The 20531-nt window shown below is 52.1% G+C and overlaps 1 protein-coding gene across 2 annotated transcripts in view; it reads left to right on the top strand.

The window, feature by feature from the left end:
• MVB12B (multivesicular body subunit 12B) overlaps positions 1 to 20531 on the top strand; it is a 139951-nt gene that overhangs the window by 56507 nt on the left and 62913 nt on the right. For both annotated transcript variants that reach the window (XM_023760138.1, XM_023760139.1), the window contains exon 6: positions 5580 to 5674. In XM_023760138.1, the coding sequence (XP_023615906.1) occupies positions 5580 to 5674 (95 nt within the window). The remainder of the gene's footprint in view (positions 1 to 5579; positions 5675 to 20531) is intronic.

Genomic DNA, 20531 nt, shown 5'->3' with positions numbered 1-20531 from the left:
CTTCAGAACAATGACACCATCATGTCACATAGCTTCGGGAACATTCTGTCTGATGGGAGAGGATGAGAGTGAAAGGCGAATGATGTCTTGGTATTCTCATGAAAAGGCTGTGGCCTTCTGGACTCTGAGTCTGGGAAGCCCTCAGGGGTCCGTGGGGCACCCACTGAAAGCTCCTGCCCCAAAAGGAGCGTTATTCAACACCCAACCCCAGAAACAGGACGGGAGCTGTAATTTCATGTGTGTGTGTGTGTGCATGTGCGTGTGTGCACGCGCATGTGTGTAGGGGTGGGAGATAACAGTGACATTTGTCTATAACTGTGAGTGGCCGCCTCACTGCCCTCTGACAGTTTGAGAGAACAGAGGCATCTCCGGTGCCTGGGCAGAGCTGTCTTCCTTATATGTGGCCACTGGGTCCGGAAGATTAATGGTCACATTTTAAAAATTCACACAGACCTGGAATCAGCACTAGAAAATACAGATTTAAATTAACAAGGAAAAAGCAGAATCCCATCAAAGGAAATAAATCGTGCTGGCAACTATTGTCACATAATAAAATGTATTCTGGAACTGAAGGGCTTTCATATGGAGCTGTCTGCAGCTTCGTGGCCATGTTAATTGAATAAGGTGCCTGACTGGGGGAGGCGGGGAATGGAATTTCCCTCAGCATCTGCTCAGCCGAGCCCTTGGCAGCAGCGTGTGGGATGCTGACCTGTTTGTCACGGGACAGCCCGTCGCTCCTGCAGAGAGGTGGTGGCTCAGCAGGGGCAGCTCCCTGGGTGGGGGACAGAGAAGAACGCTCAGTAACGTGCCCGAGCATTTGGGGGTGCTCTAGTTAGAATCCTCCCGTTACCAAACGGATGTTAGAATATTAATTCATCATTTGAGTCAAGTGGCAGAAATCGCTGGCCTCTGACGGCCTGCCCCTTCTTCCAACGGCCCGGGGCCTGCGGGGAGGTCCCAGAGGCCTTCATCTCTGGGCGCCACGCCAGGGAGAGCCGGTTTCCTGGCGGCTTCTTCCTTCTGTTCAGTAAATGTAATTATTCCCACCTTAGGAGGTTGCTGAGAGGATCAGGCACGGTGATGTGTGTGAAGGAACCTAGCCCAGTGCCTGGCAGGGGGGTCCCCACCAGACACAGGGGACTAGAATGTCGCTTCGCTGAGACTCAGCTGACGGCAGAGCTCCCCTGACCCTGGTAGGCTCATCGGACAGGCAGAGCCCGGGCCACCTCTCCTTCGGCAGGTGACTTCCATCCAGTTTAACCACAGGTGATCGGTCCCTCGGCCCAACCTGTTCCTTCTCATTAACAGGAGGCCTTGATTTGCCTTCTTCCCCACCTTCCCTCCTTTCTGGGCCCCGGAACAGCAGAAGCAAACATGCAGAAGCAGCTTTTGCAGCGTAGGAACTCTTCTCCCCAGTGCTGCAGGCCGAGGCCTGACCACTCTCTGCTCTCTGAAAGCTGCCCACCCCCACACTGCTGCATCAGCCGCTATAGCTGGAGTTTCTGGCAGCTTGATTTCAACCAATACCTATTGAGCAATTACTCTATAAAAGAGAGAGATGTGAGAGAGGCACATCAATTGATTGCTTCCCACACACCCCACTGGGACCAGGGATCGAACCTGCAATCCAGGTATGTGCCCTTGACTAGAAATTGAACCCATGACCCTTCATATATTGGGCTGATGCTCTAGCCACTTAACCACACCGCCAGGGTTTGAATCATCTTTTAATTTTACATTTACCGTATCACCAGGCATTGTCTGTGGCATGAGATCAGAAACTTTTCCCCCCTTGTAAATTCCTGGCTGCTGCCGCCACTGACTTCTTGTTACATTATACCTGTTTTCCTCCATAGCAAAGAGGAGTGGGGTGCACGGTATAATGGATCTCCCAGAGAGTCCTTGAATCTAACTGGGGAACACACACATGCAGAAATGAAATAATAGAGGCTAACAGCACTTCATGTCCAAGAAGGGCCCAGGGGTTTTGATGGAGTAGGTTCAACACTGGATTTGGTTGACAAATATTCAGTAATCTAGGGCAGAAATTGCCCTAGAAAATGGGGTACAAAAGTGATGAGATTTGGCCCTGCTCTTGAGGGGGTCACAGTCATAGTAGGGAAATAGGCTTATATCAAATGGTTAAGTATATTGGGGTACCTGGAGTGAGAGAGGTCATTCAGGCATCCAGCCCAGCCTGGAACAAGCCCAGCGATGACCCTACCGAAGAGTGGGTGCTTAGAGGGGGTCTTGAAGGATAAGTAGGAGTTTGGAGAGTCCATAAGGAATGGCGGCGATTCTAGGAAGGGGGAGCAGTGTGAATAAAGAATCAGGCTAAGGCATGACAAAACCATGGCATCGGCACAGACTCACAAGACTTCCCTTCCTGTCAGAGGGAGACACAGGCTGGCGAGCTGTGTGAAAACGGCTAGAACTGGGGTGTGGATGTGGATGTGGATGTGGGAGTCCAGGGCAGGTGTGTGGAGTGAGCAGGGAGCTAAACCAGAACCCTGGGAAACAGCAACCTTGAAATGGTGGGAAGAGGAGCCAGAAAGGACCATCTGCAAGGAAGAAAGAGAACCAGGCCCGGGGGGGGGGGGGGGGGCGGTTGGAAAGGTGCAGTCAGCCAGGTGGGATCCAGTGGCCAGGAGAGGCAGCGGAGGTCAGACCACGTTGGGTCCAGGGCAGCTAAGGAGCAAGTCCCCTGTGCCATAGAATCATCCCAAAACTATTTGCTTAGAGCAATGGTTCTCAACCTTCCTAATGCTGCGACCCTTTAATACAGTTCCTCATGTTGTGGTGACCCCCAACCATAAAATTATTTTCGTTGCTACTTCATAACTGTAATTTTGCTACTGTTATGAATCGTCATGTAAATATCTGATATGCAGGATGTATTTTCATTGTTACAAATTGAACATAATTAAAGCATAGTGATTAATCACAAAAACAATATGTAATTAGATATGTGTTTTCCGATGGTCTTAGGCGACCCCTGTGAAAGGGTCGTTCGACCCCCAAAGGGGTCGCGACCCATAGGTTGAGAACCGCTGGCTTAGAGGGTGGCAGCAGGTCATTTTGGCAGGAACTGTTGAGGGTCTGTAAACTGTAGGTGCTGAATAATTGTTTGCAGTTTCGTGGTCATCTCCATCATAATTTGCTGCTCCATTTCCACCACTCAGGGCCACGCAGGTTTTTGCCCTCACGTTCCCACAGGCAGGCAATCTTTTAAAATTGCAAATTGGGTCTTGTCACATCTCTGCTTAAAAATGCTTCTGGATAAAGTCAGAGCTCGAGCAGGGCCCTGAGGGCCTCCAGCCCGGAGCCGCTGCTGCTCTGCACCGGTGTTCTGTCCTTAGTTAGAGCAGATGTGTCTTTTGGGCTTTCAAGGCTCAGAAATCTCAGGGTGTGGCAGCCCCGAAGCGCACCTCTTCCCCGGCAATCCCCGCATTGGGATAGTCACTGTACTATAGTGGGTGCAGCAACAGCACCTGCCGGCCAGCTTCACGGGGTGCAGCCGGGGCAGTCCCCCGGCGCCCGTGCTCAGAAGGGCCCACGCTTGCTCAATGCCCTGCTGGCACCGTCTTGAATTCCTAATGATGTTTGAGCCAGAGCCCCACATTTCCATCTTGCACGGAGCCCTGCCCGTCGCAGAGCTGGCCCCGGGTCCGCCTCGGGGGGCGGGGTGAGGAGCCATAGAGAACTTGGGAGACCCGCACACCCCAGGGCCCGGCGCCTGGCAGGCCCTCGCTGCAGGGTCACCTGTCATCATTTCAGCTCTGCTCAACCACAACCGCAGCCAATAATTCATTCTCGTGTTTGCTCAGCTTCATTGACTAAGTGCTGTGGTCAGAGGCATTGATCAACTGCTTAAACCTCTGCAGCTGCTCCTCACCCCCGGTTTCCCAAACCTGGCCAGGCCCAGTCACTGCGGAGCTGGTTGAGAATAGATGCCTGTGGCCTGCACCCCAGGCCCCCTGAATCGGCTCCCAGGGTCTGGGCTGTGAATCTGTATCGTTAGCAAGTTCCCAGGTGACTCTAATGCCTTCGTCTGTGCCGTGATGGGCAGAACAGAGTTGGGAACCTTTGTCTTCGGGCGGAGAACCCAAACCCCTTTCCTCTCTGGCCCTGGCTGAGAAGGTGTCGCAAGAAGCTCTGGCCCCTTTATCCGAGGGTGCTGTTCCTTCCTTTGGGGCTCACTCGGCACCCAGTTTGTATTCTCCGAGCGGGTCATGTTGAAGGTATTTGTTCCTGCACCTCTGTCCCCTGCGGCCTGAGGGCTCCTCGGGGCTCACCTGCACCCTCAGTTAGCATCACGCACATTCACTACACACGGCAGAGCGCCCAGTGGCCACATGTCCAGTAGTTATGCTCTGCTTCCCCTGCAGCCCCGGGCGCGCCCTCGGTGCTCAGTGAAGCCCCTCAGCTGGGTCAGCTGGGCTGGTTGGCGTCACCGCCTTCAGTGCTCGCTCCACAACCGGCAAACCAAATGCCTTCACAGCAGGCGTGTCAAACGCGCGCCCGCGGGCCGCATGCCTCGTTTATTTGGCCCGTGTTAGCCTTTGAGTTTGACATGCGTGCTTTACAACCTCAGCGCCTCCTGGGAGGCTCCTGCTCGCTCCTAGTCCATGGGAACAGGCCTCCCCGGAGAAGCCTTCCTCCCAGGAGTCCTTGCGTACCAGTCGTTCTAGGACATCCCCCACGTGTGATGTGGAAAAGGCAGCGTGTGAAACGTAAAGCTTTCTTACGTCGTAGATGCTTCCTCCCTTTTGGAAAGGACGGAGTGTGACCGAAGCTCAGGTACTGAGCTACTTCAAACCAACCCCCTCCAACCCCCATCGTGCCAAGAAGAGGGAGTTTTGTTGTTGTTGTTGTTGTCCCCTCAGACCTATGGGGTTTTAAATGTTTCTCCTGTTGTTTTCGTCCTGCTTTTCTGCACTTGCTAAAGGCAGCTGACAACTATACCAAATGGGTTATTTGCTTTGATTGGATACTTGTAGCTTTAATGGCCAACACCTGTGCCACAAAAGACATGCTGGTCAATCGAGGGTGCTTTCCTGAGCGAGCACCTACTGTGTGCTCCCACCAGAGGGGACACACAGACAAGCAGTTCAGAGGAGCAGGCCATCCCCATCCTCCGTGGTCCTTAGTTTCCTGGACTCACGTGGTATCCGTGCCCAGCACCTTATTCACAAAGCGCTTCCTGAGCTGCTGTCCCAGCTGCCCTGCAGGGCAGGTGTGGAAGCCGAGGGATGGAAAATGGGACCAAGACACAGGACAGCCGAGGCTCATGTCCAGAGCCTGAGGGTTCTGGGCCCGTTGGTGTGTTTTACCTGCTGGGCAGAGACCTGGACTGAGCTGCCCGCCTCCTTGAAGCACCTGGCGTGCTGTGGGCTGGGAAACCCTGTCTTCCTCTCAGATGCCCTTCCGTGTGGCAAGGTGGCTGCTGATGTCGGGAAACTTCTCAATTCCTCGGGGAACTCGGGCTGGTGGAGGAGGCCTGCTCGCCAGGAGCGCCTACTCTGCGCCATGCTGCTGGGGCCACACCCTTAACCTCCTGTCTCCCCGTCTCTCCCCAGGCACATCTCCCTGACGCTGCCCGCCACCTTCCGGGGCCGGAACAGCACTCGGGCTGACTACGAGTACCAGCACTCCAACCTGTACGCCATCTCAGGTACGTGGGCCCCGCCAGCGGCAGCGACCGACAGTCCTGCACCCCCTCCCTCGCCGTTTCCAGGCTTCTGGTGGCATCCGTCTTGCCTCCTTCTCCCTACAAGGGGCCTGTTCCCAGCCGCGACCAGGCCTCCCTTTCCTTTGTGTCACCGCAGCACTCAGAGGAGGGCCAGATACGCAGCATGTTTTGAAACTAATGATGAAAAACAATGTGTGGGTTCCACAAGCTTGAAGGGAGGTTTCCAGAGAATAGTCACCACATTGTTCACTGGCCAGGTCCAGGGCAGGTTCCCCACGGGGCCCGGGGCAGCGCAGAGCTGGGCCTGGCCCCTCCCGCCCGCATCCAGGGCTGTCCGCCTCATCTCTCACAGCCAGGTCTGTGCCAGAGGGTCTGCGGGCAGCCTCCCCCTCACCCCCACATCTGAGTCTGTGAGTTCTGAACTCGGCCTTGAAATTGATAGTGTTACCTTGGCAGGAACTTCATCAGTCCTGGTTTTCCTTTCCCCTTCGCCAGGGAGGGGAGCTCACAGCCTTGTTACAGAATTGAGATTCATTAGGTGCCTGGCGGGCGGGTGACTTGCTAAGAGCCTCGGAAACCCACCAGCTCCCCTCGATTATACGGGGCCTCCGGTCCGGGTCTGTCTGAGGGGAAGTGGCAAATCAGTGCCACTTCCCAGCGCTCACCCTTAATGCTGAGTGGCATCTCGAACACGGGAACATGGCATTCACTCATGTACCATAATGAATCGGTTATTTAAGAGGTAATCTTTTCTCTAAAAATCGCAACTTCGGGTTACTAAATAGACGAAATAGAACAATGGTGTAATTCGTGTCAGTATTAGTTTTTCTTGTTATGATCACTCCCTAATAGGTTTGGAAGTAAAAGCAAAAGCCAGTTGTTCCATTTCTGGGTGGCACACTTGCAGGGAGAGGCGGGGACAGGGGTGTCCCCGAGCCCACCGGCCTGGCTGCACTCCGGGAGCCAGGCGCCCGGAGGGTGGGGGGACGTGTCTGAGAACAGCATCTCCAGGGAGAGCTGCGCTTGTGCGGCGGCTGGTTCGGCAGAGTCGACAAGGAGCATAACAAGGGTGGAAAGATGACCTGCTCAGTGGAAGAGCTAACCGTGTCCCCAGGTGCCTCGGGGCAGAGCAGCTCTGAAATCCAGCGGGAGCTCGTTCGGAGGCACATGTGGAGGCTCAGGAAAGCAGGGGACTGTTCCCTCCAGCTCGCAGATCTGCAGCAGCGTGTTCGCTGCCCCCCTGGCCGGGGTTCTCTGATGGCTTTCCCAGCTGTCGGCGCTTCTGCGGAAAAGGGCCCACAGAGCACAGCCTCCCGGTCTGGCAGGAGCGCCTGTGCCTCGGCCCGCCGCTTCCTCGCCCGGCTTTGATGAGGTGTTGTCTGGGTTCATTTCAGCTGTTCGCTTAGCAACACCGAGGGAACAGCCTCAAGACACAGGGGAAGCCATTCAGCAGCTTCCTGTTACATTTATGTAAATGGCAGGCAGTTGGGTTTTATCTTCCAAGCGGAGGTAGTTGAGGCTGCCGCCCAGAGCAGCAGGCCGCTCGGGCCTCGGCGGCTGCAGGCACCAAATCGCTCTGCCAGGGTCCAGGAATGCTTTGTTGTGATGCTGCCAGAAATACCCCGCAGGACCCGCTGGCTCCAGAAGCCTGCAAGCTCAGCACCGGGCAGCCATGGTGCGGCTGGGACGCCTGCCCGCCGACCCCAGCAGCCTGCCTGCGGCGTGCTGGCTGGAAGGGGCAGAGAACGCCCTCCCCACACGAGCAGGATCTGGCACCGAGTGGCACTTCTCAGCTTGGTACCGTGAAGTTAAGTTTTCAGTGGTTTATTCCCAAACAGTCAATGCAGAGTGTGCCCTAGGCCTTAGCCCTTGCCCGTTGCCTGATGCCATGGTAGCTGGAGCTCCGCGCACGCTCACTGCCGGCTTCAGGGCCTGAGTCTTTGGTGCAAGATCCTGGTGGGCTGGTTCGTGCCTGAGAATATTTGATTAGTTTGCAGTCCTTCCTAAGATAAGTAGATTTCCAAACAGTGTAACTAGAATTTGCAAAAGCAGCCCACATTTGATTTGTATGTGTGGTTATTGAAGTAATATTTACTTAGAAATGTTTTCCCAAGGGCATGCCTGAATTTCACTATGACATCTATCCATGCCACCTGCAAAAGGAAGACACTGCTCAGAGGAGCTCTGTCCCCAGCACCAGAGGTGCTCATGATCACTCCCTAACAGGTTTGGAAGTAAAAGCAAAAGCCAGTTGTTCCATTTCTGGGTGGCACACCTGCAGGGAGAGGCGAGGACAGGGGTGTTTAGGGGAGGGAGAGAGGAAGGCATCTAGCCAGCGTCTGCCTCGCCCAGGAATGCCCTCTGTGACCTCGGGGCAGATGATCATCCTGATTTGCTGCTCAGGCGCCTGCAGCCTCTGGGGCTGCCACCTCCCATGAGCTCATTCCATGTCTGCGAGGTCCTCCCTGTTCGGCTGGGCTCTGCCGTCCTCTGTGTGCATATCCCGCCGGCCTTTTGGGGTCCTGTGCATTGTCTGCCAAAACGTGTCAACTGTTCCGTGTGGTCCAGCCGGCGGCTTTCTCTTGCGCTCAGAGGTGGTGAGGAGCTTCGGCTCCTGCTGAAATCCTGAGAAGCTAGGCCTTGCGGCCACCGTGTGCCCTGATCAGAATGGCATGAAGATGCCATCGGTCCTCACACTTCCTCCCCTGGGAACTGCCCCTAGAATGTCACAGTGTGCAAAGAGACTTATGCATAGGATGGGCACTGCTGCTTTTAAATAATAAACCCCCCAAAGAGGTGTGGGGTGGACTCTCAGTGGTCGTTAGTTTTCTTTTTACGAATATCTTACCTCTCCTGAAAAGTCTTCTATTTTAGTCCCAAATGATAGCATTCTACCTTTTCTTAGAGTTTTTTCAGATGCTTAGATGTCTGAATATTTATTTGTTCATATCTATTTCATCTGTTCCAGGAAGATTTAAGGTAGCTCCAAAAATACATGTAACAAAATGGGAGTGAAAAGATAAGAGTGAACGAAACCTGGGCCAGGAGTGTAGGGCACCGCTGCGGGTGGAGGGGAGCCTGGGTCCGGGGCTGGGCCAGGGCAGCTTCCCTACGGGCAGCAAGAAACAAGCTGCTGCTCAGGAAGAGACCTGACTGTCCTTTCACTGGACCCCCCCCATCAGGAGGCCCCTAAGGGGCAGTGAGTAGCAAAACTACTGCTTTTCAGTGAGTTTAAAAGGTCCACCTGAGCCTGGCCGGTGTTGCTCAGTGGTTGAGTATCGACCTATAAACCAGAAGGTTGTGGTTTAATTCCCGGTCAGGGCGCAGGCCCAGGTTTCTGGCTCGATCCCCAGTGTGGGGCCTGCAGGAGGCAGCCAATCAATGATTCTCTCTCATCACTGATGTTTCTATCTCTCCTTCGCCATTCCTCTCTGAAATCAATAAAAAATATATATATTTTTAAAAAGGTCCACCTGGCCGAAGCCGGTTTGGCTCAGTGGATAGAGCGTCAGCCTGCGGACTGAAGGGTCCCAGGTTCGATTCCGGTCAAGGGCATGTACCTGGGTTGCAGTGGGGGATGTGCAGGAGGCAGCTGATCGATGTTTCTCTCTCATCGATGTTTCTAACTCTCTGTCTCTCTCCCTTCCTCTCTGTGGAAAATCAATAAAATATATTTAAAAAAAAAAAAGGTCCACCTGAATGATCATGTAGGGGGATCCGCTCAGGTGAACCCCAGAAATGTTTGGGAGTTGAGTAAGGTGTTTCCTTGTGCTGAGTGTCGCATACCTTGGGTGACTCGAGACTTCTGGGGCTTTAGGGAGGAGGCGTTCCCTCCTGTCTAGCTGCTGTACAGGCTTCTGCCTTTCACCTAGGACTGCCTCTGTTCGACCATGAACGGTTTCACCTCGTGAGCCGGTGACTGGGGTGGTTGTTGGAAACTGATTTATATTCCCAGGTGAAGAATTTTGCAAAAGAAAACCTGTTTTTCTCCCTTTTGAAAAATTGACATGGGAGCTTAAAATAGTAAAATTAAGCAAATACATATTAAAACAGGTAGGTAATCAAACTGAAAATCTCACAGACCCACGGATTCAGGAGGCTCCGCCGAGCAAAATTCCCCAACGCCTCACAGTGCGGGAGCCGCGGGGCTCCGTGTCCTTCCCTGCTAGTCGGGGGCAGACCCCCATGCTGACATCTTCATTTATCCATCAGCGTTAGGCTGACCACATACTTATTAACCACGTCGTCACATTGGAGAGTGAAAAGCGCACAGTGGCCCCAGCCATCACCTGGAACCGACCGGGTGGGCGTGTGTGTGTGTGTGTGTGTGTCTGTGTGTGTGTTTTTTCGGTTTCCTTTTTGATTGCTGGAAAAGCCAGCTTATTGCCTTCTACAGCTGTTCCCTCTTAAAAACCAGTCCCCATTCAAGATGCTGACGCCAGGATCGTGCGAGTGTGGGCAAGTCTGAGTCCATCAGCCCGTCCGTTTGGCCCTCGACTCGCGTACGGAGTGGAGGAGGGTTTTATCTGAAACAGAACCGTGTATGAGCCATGTAACCGACATCAGACCAGGAAAGCGCAAAGCAATTAAAAATAATTAATGATTTCTGAATATCAGCCTTCTCCATGCAGTTTTAATCTAGTCCTCATTTAAATGGGAAGATGGACATTTAATTATCAGTATTATGAAATTCATGATTTATATATTTCATCCAACGGGATAAAATTTCTGCCACCAGCTCTTCATCTTATTATGAGAAGAATCTGTATATTTTAAGATATGATCCTTTAAAAACGCACCCGCAGCATACCGGGCAGCTGTAAGCATCTTTTCCTTTCACTTGTAGTGATTACGTTATTTCTACCTTTTAATTAGGGGAGAACAGTCTCACCTGGAAAATCGAAAATAAGCTTAAGACTTTACTGTTCATAAAGCGTTGCCGGGCGGGGAGCGAAGGCCGGCAGACGGAAGCGGTAGCGTGCCTGAGGAATGCTGTTTTTCCGTGGAATCTAACCCATCCGCTCCGTGTGTGATGTGCACGTGTCACGCTGCAGAGCTTGTGCCCGTGCTCTGTGTGCGCGTGCCTGTGGCTCCCCTCCCCGCGTATCGGGGGTCAGCTCGTGGGGGGGTAAGCACCTGTGAGGTCGACAACCACCAGCGAGGGAAAGCCCTTCTTCTGGTGGAAGCCTGAGTCATCTGGCACCTTCTGCATTCACAGTATCCCTCTGGCCTTTGTCTGTAGCGGACACATCCATGGGGTTCTGTGGCCTCATGTTTCAGACCCCTCTTCCCTGCATGCTTCGCTGAGGATTTTCGGAATCACCCGAGGCTGGTGGGAGAGGCGGTGGGGAGGGTGGGGGAGGGTGGCAAGGACCCAAGAGAGGGACACCGTGTTGACGCAGCCACAGATAATAGGCTAAGAGGAAAATTCCTGAATGAAGTGCAAAACATATTTATAACGGTGCTCAAATCAAGGAGGGAATAAGTCATTTTAAAGGCGTATAAATTTTTATCATCACCTCTAGCAGCCATTCCATCCCTTGTCTATCCATCTATTCTTGCCCTGACTGACAACAAAATCGAGCACAAAGAAAAATATAATAAGAAAAAGAAGAAATGGATCGGAGCGAATGGGGAATTGATCACACGGTGTATTTGTATATCCCGATGTAAAAGGTGCGCTTGACAGGTGGCCAGGTTTGCTCTGTACACAGCCATGTGTGTGCTGTCAGGCGCACGCACGCTGCCTTGTTTCGATTGATGAATTGCCTGCTTTCTTGATTAAACCTTCCGTCACTTAAGAAACAAAAAGCCTGTGTTTAGATGGCAGAGTGGGACATGTCAAAAAAATCTGTCTCCTTTACCTTTGTGCAGATGTTGGGCACAGACTGTAACATGTATTATTAAAATGAATGTGGCATTTACTGTGCATTATTCCTTTCCTGGGAGAAAGGACTGTAAATTATATGCTAATAATAAGCTTTAACCCTTTCGAAATGCAAAAGATTTAAGAGTGCAAATATTCACGTAGGCCTGGCTAATTGGATGTGCTTTTATATGTCTGCTGCGTGGCTGTGTCGCCGACGCTAATGAACATTGTGCGTGGCACATGCAGGCGCCGGGGGCTCGCCTCCTAGAGGTGTCCACTCTGCGCGTCCCTCCTTGGGATTTCACAGAGGGAGACCCCGGGACCCTGCGCCGGGCTCTGGGTGGTATTGCTCAGGATGAGTCTGCAGCCACGTCCAGGTCCCCCAGCGCGTCTCCTGTCCTCGGGGACCCTCTCTTCACCTTCCTGTGTTCCGTTCCCACTTACAGGGCTGGGCCCACGGGGCTGGCTGGCTCGGGCCTGCAGGTACCAGGTATTGGTGCCGCCCACTTGGCTGTCTTCCTAAGCCCGGCTTTTCTATCCTCAGTCCAGTTGCCCAGGTGGCAGACTTATCTTCCCAAAGCATGGCTCCTCAGATCAGACCTCCACGCCCTGTCCCAGCCCACTGCCTGCTGCGTTCATTCAGACCACACTGCCCATGTCAGGGGCCCGTCTCCACCTGTCCTTGTCTCCTCCCCTGCGCCCACCAGCCTGGGCTGTCCGTGTCTCACCGTTGTGTCTGTGTGTTTGCCCTGCCACTCGCTGGCTCAGGCTGCCCCACCGCCTCTTCTCTGTTGACCCCTCTTGGAAGGCCAGTCCCCACACGGCCGCTGCCCCGCCGCTCCTCTCGTGCCCTCCCGCCGGGGGTGCTGGCCTCCGCCTGCCCCGTGTGGCAGAGATGTCGGCTGTGAGCACTGGAGAAGTCGGAGGCTGGTGTAGAGGCTGGAGGCCCCTTCGATCCCTTCAGAATCAAGGAGGGTGGGGTTAGACAAAGGCAAGGAGACGACAAAGGCTGTTGACCCCCCTGATCATCAGCAGACAGAGCCGCTGTGTGGCCAGGCCGCGTTCCCTCCCGAGGGCAGCAGGGCGCCTGTGGAAGAAGACGACGCAGCACGTGACTGATGGGCATTGGGGGTCAGAAACCGTGAGGCCGTCACAGAGCTGCTGCCAGCGGCCGCCCTGCACAGCGTATGCGAACAGCACCTGGTAGGCTGCCAGGGCCCTGCGTGGTGTCACCTTCATGCCCGTAGAACAGCTCAGTGTCGCCCACACTCTCCCAGGGTCGCTGCGAGGATCCGGGTCGTGGGAACACTTTGTAACTGGGAAGCAGGGCAGGAATGTCACTTCCCTCCCACCCACCTCCCCTGCAGGGCTGCCATCAGAGCAGGAGCCCAAAGGTTTGCTGAGAATCTTGGCTCGGGACCCACCGGCTCGTGCCCAGCACGGCCTTCCTCTCCCTGCACTGTGCTCCTTAGGTGACTTTATACAGAAGATTCCGTCTCAGGAAGCAGAGTGCGCTGGGTGCTCAGGGAAAATGTCTCCCTTCGCCCAGAGAAACTCGCGGCAGGCTCTCTGGCATGGCTCCGCTCGGCACCCCGTGGAGACCAAGACATTCCGTCACGCATGGCCCTTCGAAGTGGGCTATTTTCCGTGGCCAGCAGCCCAGGGGCCCTTCTCAGGAAGGGGCCGAACGCTGGCTTGGGGGCTGGAAGGAGAGGGCGCCTATAAAACCTTCCCAGGTGCCTTTCTTTGCTTTTTTGGAGGAAAGGGCTTGGGGGCTGCTCTCTGCTCCAGGCTTCATTTCTGCTTTTTCCTGTGCTGCGTGGGTAGGAAAAAGTTAAGCCTTTTTCCAGTTTCGTCATCATGAAAAATAAAAACATTATTAGGTGACAGATACTTCAGTGCTCTTAAAAGGGTGGGCACGCTCCTGCTGTGCTTTCATTCTCTCCCTGGTTTTTAAGCATGTCAGAGTGTAGGCGACATTGGTTTAATGGGCCACATCCCCCTCTTAAATCCGAGAGCGAGGCGGGGGTGGGGGTGGGGGTGGGGGAACCATGGCGGGAGCCGGAGAAGCCAGGTTCTCGGCAGGCCCAGCACCAAGCCCTCTTGGCTCTAAATTCCCACATGGCTCTACATCGGTAATTGCAATAACAGCATCAGTGGTTTAAACATAGTTCAGCTAATACTTATTGGAAGCTCCTAGGTATCCGGCATCTAAGGCAGCAGGGATGACACCCACCTTCCAGGGCCGAGGATACGGGGGAAGGAGTGTGGTTTGCAGATTGGGTTCCGCGATGTTACCAGCAAAAGTGCATTGTTGCTCCAGACTTCAGGGACATTCCATCCAAACACTGCCTGATTGCGAAGAACACGGACAACTGGAGAAACCCAGCTTCCGGACGCCGTTCTCCCTGTGGATTTATCTTCTTGGTCTAGTTTTCAAATCAGAGATACGTCCCCATTTCCCCAGCATAACTCCCTTCCTGGCAGGCGCCGTGTGTGATGGTGGGCAGCACAGGGTCCTTTCTGAAGGCCTCGCCCGGGAGTGCTGGGAGCACGCTCAGTCCCCTCTTCCCTGCTCTATGTACTTCTTGAGAGGTTTGCTCTGGGCTGAGTGCGGTCTAGTTCACCACACTCTCCTGCCTGGGGCAGCTTATGTCAAATTAGCCTTTTTTTCTTTATCTGTCTCTCTCAAAATAATAGACTAGCAACTGAGAGAAAAATGATATAATTAAGGCAACTTCTTTAATTTAAATACATTTAGGGAGCTGAAGTTGTTTTTGCCTTTATTAAAATGGATTGTGTTAATTTATTTTAATAATACCTAACCTTCCTTTAGCACTTACCATGTACAAGACTCGATAGTAAGCAGTTTCCAAGCATTTTACCATTTAATCCCAATAAATCCTTACCCAGAAAACCTTACGGCTTTGTGCTATCACTCTTATCGTCTGTATTTTATAGACACGGCACAGCTGCCAGTGTTGCTGCACTCCCGTGCTCCAGCCTTGTAAAATAAACATCTCTAATAAATATGCTTTATCGTTATAAATATTTTACAGGTGGGAAAAATGGAGGTTTTGAGAGGTGGTGATTTGCCCAAAGTTACGCTGCTCGTAAGTGGGAGGCTGAGATTCGAACCCAGCCTCTGACTCCAACCTAAGCTCCGGCTCCCTGTGCTGAGGGTGCTGCCCTTGTCAAACTCAAGTTGGAAACGGCACGCGCACCTGGAGTGAATACGCTGGGACGAAGTTGGTGTATGAGGTCTCAGCGTTACTTAAATCCCAAATGATTCCTGGCCCATCATCTCTGGGGCCTCATCAGAGTGAGGCCTCTGGTGCTTGACTGGTGACAGTCCCTAGTCTGTGGGATGTCTTGAGTAGTGGCCATGGCTCCCACTGGCTGTTGCTGGGCAGAACACTGAGGGTGAGCACAGAGCCCCCTCGCTCAATGCTGAGTGACCTTAGGCAGGGAGCGTAACCTTTCTGTGCCTCAGTCTCCTTATCTGTTAAATGGGTGGCAGTGGTTTATGGTGAGGGTTAGAGTTGTGCCTGGTCGTAGCAAGTGCTGTAGATGTGTGACCGTGGCCGTAACAGTTCCACCGCTCCTCCCTCCCACCCCTGCCAGATCTTTTGCCGACCCGGAAAGGGAATATTCCAGGAACCTCAGGAGCCGCCTCTCCCTCAGTAGGTGGGGCTGTCACTGCTCTTGCTGTTGGACCTTTGTCTGGGGAGCTCTAGGCACCTGGCTGTCCCCGGCCATGGCCTTCTCTTAGTCCTCTGCCCACATTTTCCTTTATTAGGGCTGAACTTTATGAGCCCCCACCCCCACCCCCACCCTAGCCCTCCTGGACCCTGGCAACAGCAAGGCTCTTGTTTGAATGACAGCCACCTTAGTGCCTCCCCTTCTTTGAAACTTCCTTTTCTAGATTGGGCCTCCTAAGATGCCAGGCCAGGCTGACACCAAGCCCGAGGCTGCTGAGCCATTTCAGGCCCTGTGCGTCCCACCAGTTCCAGCCCCACTTCCCCTCCTGCCATCCCAGCTCTGCGAGTCCCCCCGCTGCCCCTGCGGGCGGCCCAGCTCCCGGCTCCAGCCCGGCCGACATGACAGTGGTCACCGGCGTCAGATTCCAGGTCAGCACATTTAAACCTCTGGTGACTCAGCAAAGAGTGGGCGTTGGCAGAACCTGGGAGAAGTTGGACCAGCCACCCAAGATCCGGAGAGGAGAGGAGACGCATCCTTTGTCCGTTACATGACATAAGCGCTTCCCTTTTGCGCCAGAATGAACGCATCTAGCTGCCAACATCAGGACCGAATAAACTCTGGTCTGTTTCAGAACAACGAAGCCCCCTTCCTGTGGATAAAGTGCCTGGATCCATCCCTTGTCACACGCGTGCGTTTGTGTCCTGAATACCCAGTGCTTTCCCCCCTCTTTTTATGAATGACCAGTGATAGGTTTTTTAAAAACATAAACAGGATGGTGTCCCATTTATGTTTTAAAAAAATCTTCAGTGCCCCAGCCTGGAGTTTGGATGGAACCTGTCACCCATCCCAGGAACGAGACTCCTCGTGCTCGGATTTGTCTTCGATCGTCCCTGAGACGATGAGTGATGCGCAGCTCTCAGCCCAGGTGAGGTCCTTTGTGAGGGAGCAGTTTCTCATGCCTGACTTGTTTTAGAGCACCAGCGGTCTCGAGACCCGCTGGCAAGGCAACATCCATAATTTTGAATGAGTGAGAAAAGCCTGCCTCGCCGGCCCCCAGCATCGCTCCTGGTGACACACTTAGAAGCACGTAATCGCTTGCTACCTGGAGGCAATAAACGCACCCATCTTTATGTCGCGTGGCCTCGTGCGTTTTCCTTAAACACGCCCGTGCCAGCAGAACGCCAGGCCTCCGGTCAGGAGCGCCTCTGTCTCGTGGATTACACAGGTGTCACTCATCCTTCTGCCAAAGGTGGTTGTGCCTTTTTAGGCCCCAGATGGGCAGCTTCTTTGGCCATAAGCCTCTTGGCTATTTATGCTTCTTGTGAAACGCTGGCCCTCTGATTGGTCTTCCAATTCTAAGGACGTCGATTTGTCTCTGGTTATAGCATCCCGTTTGGAGCCCAGTTCTCTGCTGGAGTTCAGGGTCCCTGTGGGAGGGCGGGACGGTGGAGCCTCGTTCGCTGGTGTGGGCCTGGCCCCCAGGGGCTCAGGGATGTTTGTTGTTCCGTTGATTTTTGAGGTCCACCCTTTTGTACCTGCCTTTCCCGCCGCATGACTGGATAGTTTACATGACATTTCAGTCCGTTTTGTCTTCTGTAATTTTGAGGGTTAGAGATAATGGACGTGAAGTACCTAGTCCTGAGGGGCACAAATACTGTTATTCCAATGAAGTGCTTCCTGTTATTCCAGGAGGCTCGGGTCTTATTCTCTCTACAGTTTGACCCCTCCCACCTCATCTAAAGATGCAGTCGGGTGAGGGGCCGCTAGCTGGTCCACTGAGGCAGGGCCAGGAGGGAGCCCACCTGGAGGGGCCCCGCTCAGCTCAGGGGACCCTGTGGCGTAACACAAAGCAAACCCTCCTTTCGAGTTCAGAAATCAGTGATTGCTGGAGATCTCACTGTGCTGCTGGTAACACACGTCTAAAGAGAACTTCTCAGCAGTGAGTCGGCCCCGATTTCCCCTTCTCGCCGGATCAGCTCTGATGAAGAAAGGATGTATCTGTGCTCAGGGATCTGAATGGTTTGACTTCTTTCTCCTTTGCCTTTTGGTTCCTGGCTCTTTCCTGTCCCCTTGTCCCTCCCATCGCAGGACCCATTAGCAAACCAAAACAAAACAAAAACCCTTTCCTTGTCCCAGAATCCTTACCTAGCTGTGAGCAGGGCTCGGTTAAGGGTACACGGAAGTCACATCATGAAGTCCCTGCTCGAGGCCCAGGGTCCCCGGACTCAAAGGCCTGTGCCAAGACTGGCCCGGCGGCCACAGGACGCACCGTGCATTCAAGGCGTCCTTTCTCGGGTTCCAGAGAGTAAACTAAACAACTTCCGTAGATGCCCGTCTCAGGGGAGGGTGCTGGGCTGTCTGTCCATGCTGGGGGGTCGCTCCTTTTTAGGGCTCCGTTTTTTAAAAAGATATTGTACCTTTTATTTGGATGTAATGAGGACAGACATTTTAATCAGAGGTTAGTCATTTATTTTTGCAAACTATTGTTTTGATTCATCATTTTTGCAGATAATTAAATGGTTCAGTTGGCACAGTGTGTCTACTTATTAAAACAGGTAATTTTGAAAAAAAAAAGATGCTATTTTTTGGATCACTGCACACGAATTGTCTTTATCTTCATCTTTGAGCATAGTTTCTGGTGTTTTGCCAGATGCTTTCTCGTGTTCCAGAATTTGGTGTCCTCTCTAGTCCGGGGAGGGGGGGGGCGGGTAGCAGGGAGCTTGCCCTTGGATGATTGGGGTGCTGGCCACCACGCCCTCTGAAAGCGGAGACTAAGTGAACTGCGCTGTTACCTTCCAGGACTTGGTTTAATTGGACTGGGGAGAGAGCCTACAAGTTATGAACCTCACGGCCGCGGCTCTTCTGCTAAAACAGATTAATTGTAGCCCTCGCAGTGGGTGGAGTTTGAAAGTCAATTACTGCTGGTCCTATTATAATTTACACACCTAGGATCTGAAAAAGTCTGTCACTTCGTGTAAAAATGAAAAGGTTACGCGCACTAGTTGGAGTATGCCTACGACTTTCCATTTGTAAATGCCTCGGCTACATGTGTTTGTATGTGTGCAACTTGTAGCTGCAGAGCCACACTGTAACTCCACCTGGGAGCAGGGTCCCTTCTGAAGAGCAACCGTCAAGGTTTCGTCTTTAAATCCACAAAGGCTTAGAATGCAGCCCTTTGTCTGCCAGTTTAATCCACTTGTAGGCTCTGTGGCCAGCGCCTGCAGAGCCGTGGGACCACTCCACTCCGGGTCATGAACCAGTAGAGAAATGGCCCTTCAGGGGTCAATTTTTTAAAAACAAATTGCTCGCGAGATTTGCCTTCTTTGATTTTTCCATGTTTGCGTCCTGAATCAGTTCGTTTACTCATTAAAAGGATTTATTTTAGGTGGACCAATTAAAACTTTGGAAGCTAATTTTTTGCTGAGCGGTGCAGACCTCTGAAAACGCAATTTATAACATGGCTTCTGCCCTTTTCCACGGAGAGCGGATGATGGAGCTGCAGCCGCTGGCGCTGGGGGAAGTCGAGAACTGCTGTTCTTTGTCCTCCCCTCGGCGCAGCCGCCGCGTTGGCCGGTTTCTCCACCTCCATTGTTTTAAGGTGAACAGGCCAGTCTGGGAAGTCCGGCCGGCCTGGCCCGGGAGTGGCACGCCGGATTTGTTTGCTTGCACAAACCCCATGGTTTAATTTTTTTAATAGGAAGCTGCTGTGCAGTTTGGATATTTAAACAGTTATTAACCGAATGACAATTAACAGATTGCATAGACAGATTTTCTTTTGAAAACCTCTGAAATTGAGTACAGTTTGCAAAACTATCACGGCATAGTAATGACAATGAATTTTGATTTCCCGGAACTGATATTAGACTCCTTATTAAACTATGTGCATCTGCTTTTAATTTACTCCAAATAATTGGAAAATGCAATGAAGCTTTCCAATTAAAGCACGGCTTTATGCTGTTTAATAATACCCCCATAATATTATAGCTTATGAAGTGACAGGTGAGTTGGTGTATGAATAAAACATAAAGGCAGCAATAAGGGACAGAAAACCGGAGACAGTTGTGGGGATTTTAAATGCTGGATGTAATTTGCATATATTAATCTCTTCTTTTCAGCCTTATCAGGCGTTCTTCAGTATTTGAAGTTAAAATAGCGTTGACAGGCGGGAGTACGCTTAGTTTTTTCAAGGATTTATTACTTGTATAATTTCTGATCTTTAATAAGCAGATATGACTGATCCTCATAGTTCTATAGAAATCGGTTAATTGTTCCAGATGGCGTGTACTGATTATGCAAAATTACTTTTCACACCATTTTTTTTGTGATGGAGTTTGGAGTAAAATTAAATTTTTTATAGCCTTCTTATCATGCTGTTTTACAGTGGTTTTTCCACAGAAGTTGAATTTAATCTACTATATTACATTGACCAGCACAGTTATTCTAATGTAGCATTTTGTGATTTGACAAAGAATAATAGAACACATTGCTCATTGTTCATTACTGTGTTCCTAATAAAAAGGAGCTCCTGTGTATAGAACATAGCTGTTATTTATGAAGAATGCCTAATTCATGCCGTGAAAAATGCGAAATTGTACTATGAAGTAGCTCCTTTTGGGGAGAGACTATCTGGGAGAAGCAAATGGAAATGGGCTTGTTGCTGCCGATTTTACATGCTAAAGGAGGGGTCTTCCTTTAATGACCAGAGTGTTGAAATTGTGCTACTTTCTTCTTCTTTGAAGGGGGAGAAAAAAGGCTAGCTAATCTCATTCTATTAGGAGAGGTGTCACCGGTTGAGTCGTCTTGATTTCCATAATCCCAGAAGCCTTTCATAATTGAATAGCATTTATAAAAGGTGGTTACACTTTGGTGTAAAGTATCAAAAAAAAAAAAAAAAGCTTCCGTGATCGTTCATCTCTAACGCTGTCCGAAGCGTCGGTTTTTGCAAAGCACGGGCTGCTGGTGCTGGTGCTGGTGCAGGTCCACGCCCGGGCTGTGGCTGCTGCCGGGCGGCACTGATCCAGGTCCTCCTGTCCAGGTCCCTGCGGCTCGGCCCACGTGGGATGTGAGGACTCGGCAGAGTCGCCCAGAATGGGATCGTGGGCTGTTCCCTTGATGCAGGGGAGATGCAGTTTCCAGGGGGAGGGGGTGGTTTTTGTTGCTGTTGTTGCATCAAAACTCCTGGCTGGGTGTATAGTATTTTAAATGCATGAGTTTTTTGTTTGTGCGTGTGTGTTTTATATATTTTTATTGATTTCAGAGAGGAAAGGA

This window comes from Myotis lucifugus, unplaced genomic scaffold (genome assembly GCF_000147115.1).
Source record: "Myotis lucifugus unplaced genomic scaffold, Myoluc2.0 scaffold_173, whole genome shotgun sequence".
In the NCBI taxonomy this organism is placed as follows: Eukaryota; Metazoa; Chordata; class Mammalia; order Chiroptera; family Vespertilionidae; genus Myotis; species Myotis lucifugus.
The sequence above is the reverse complement of the archived record's forward strand: the minus strand, read 5'-3'. Positions and strand labels throughout refer to the sequence as shown.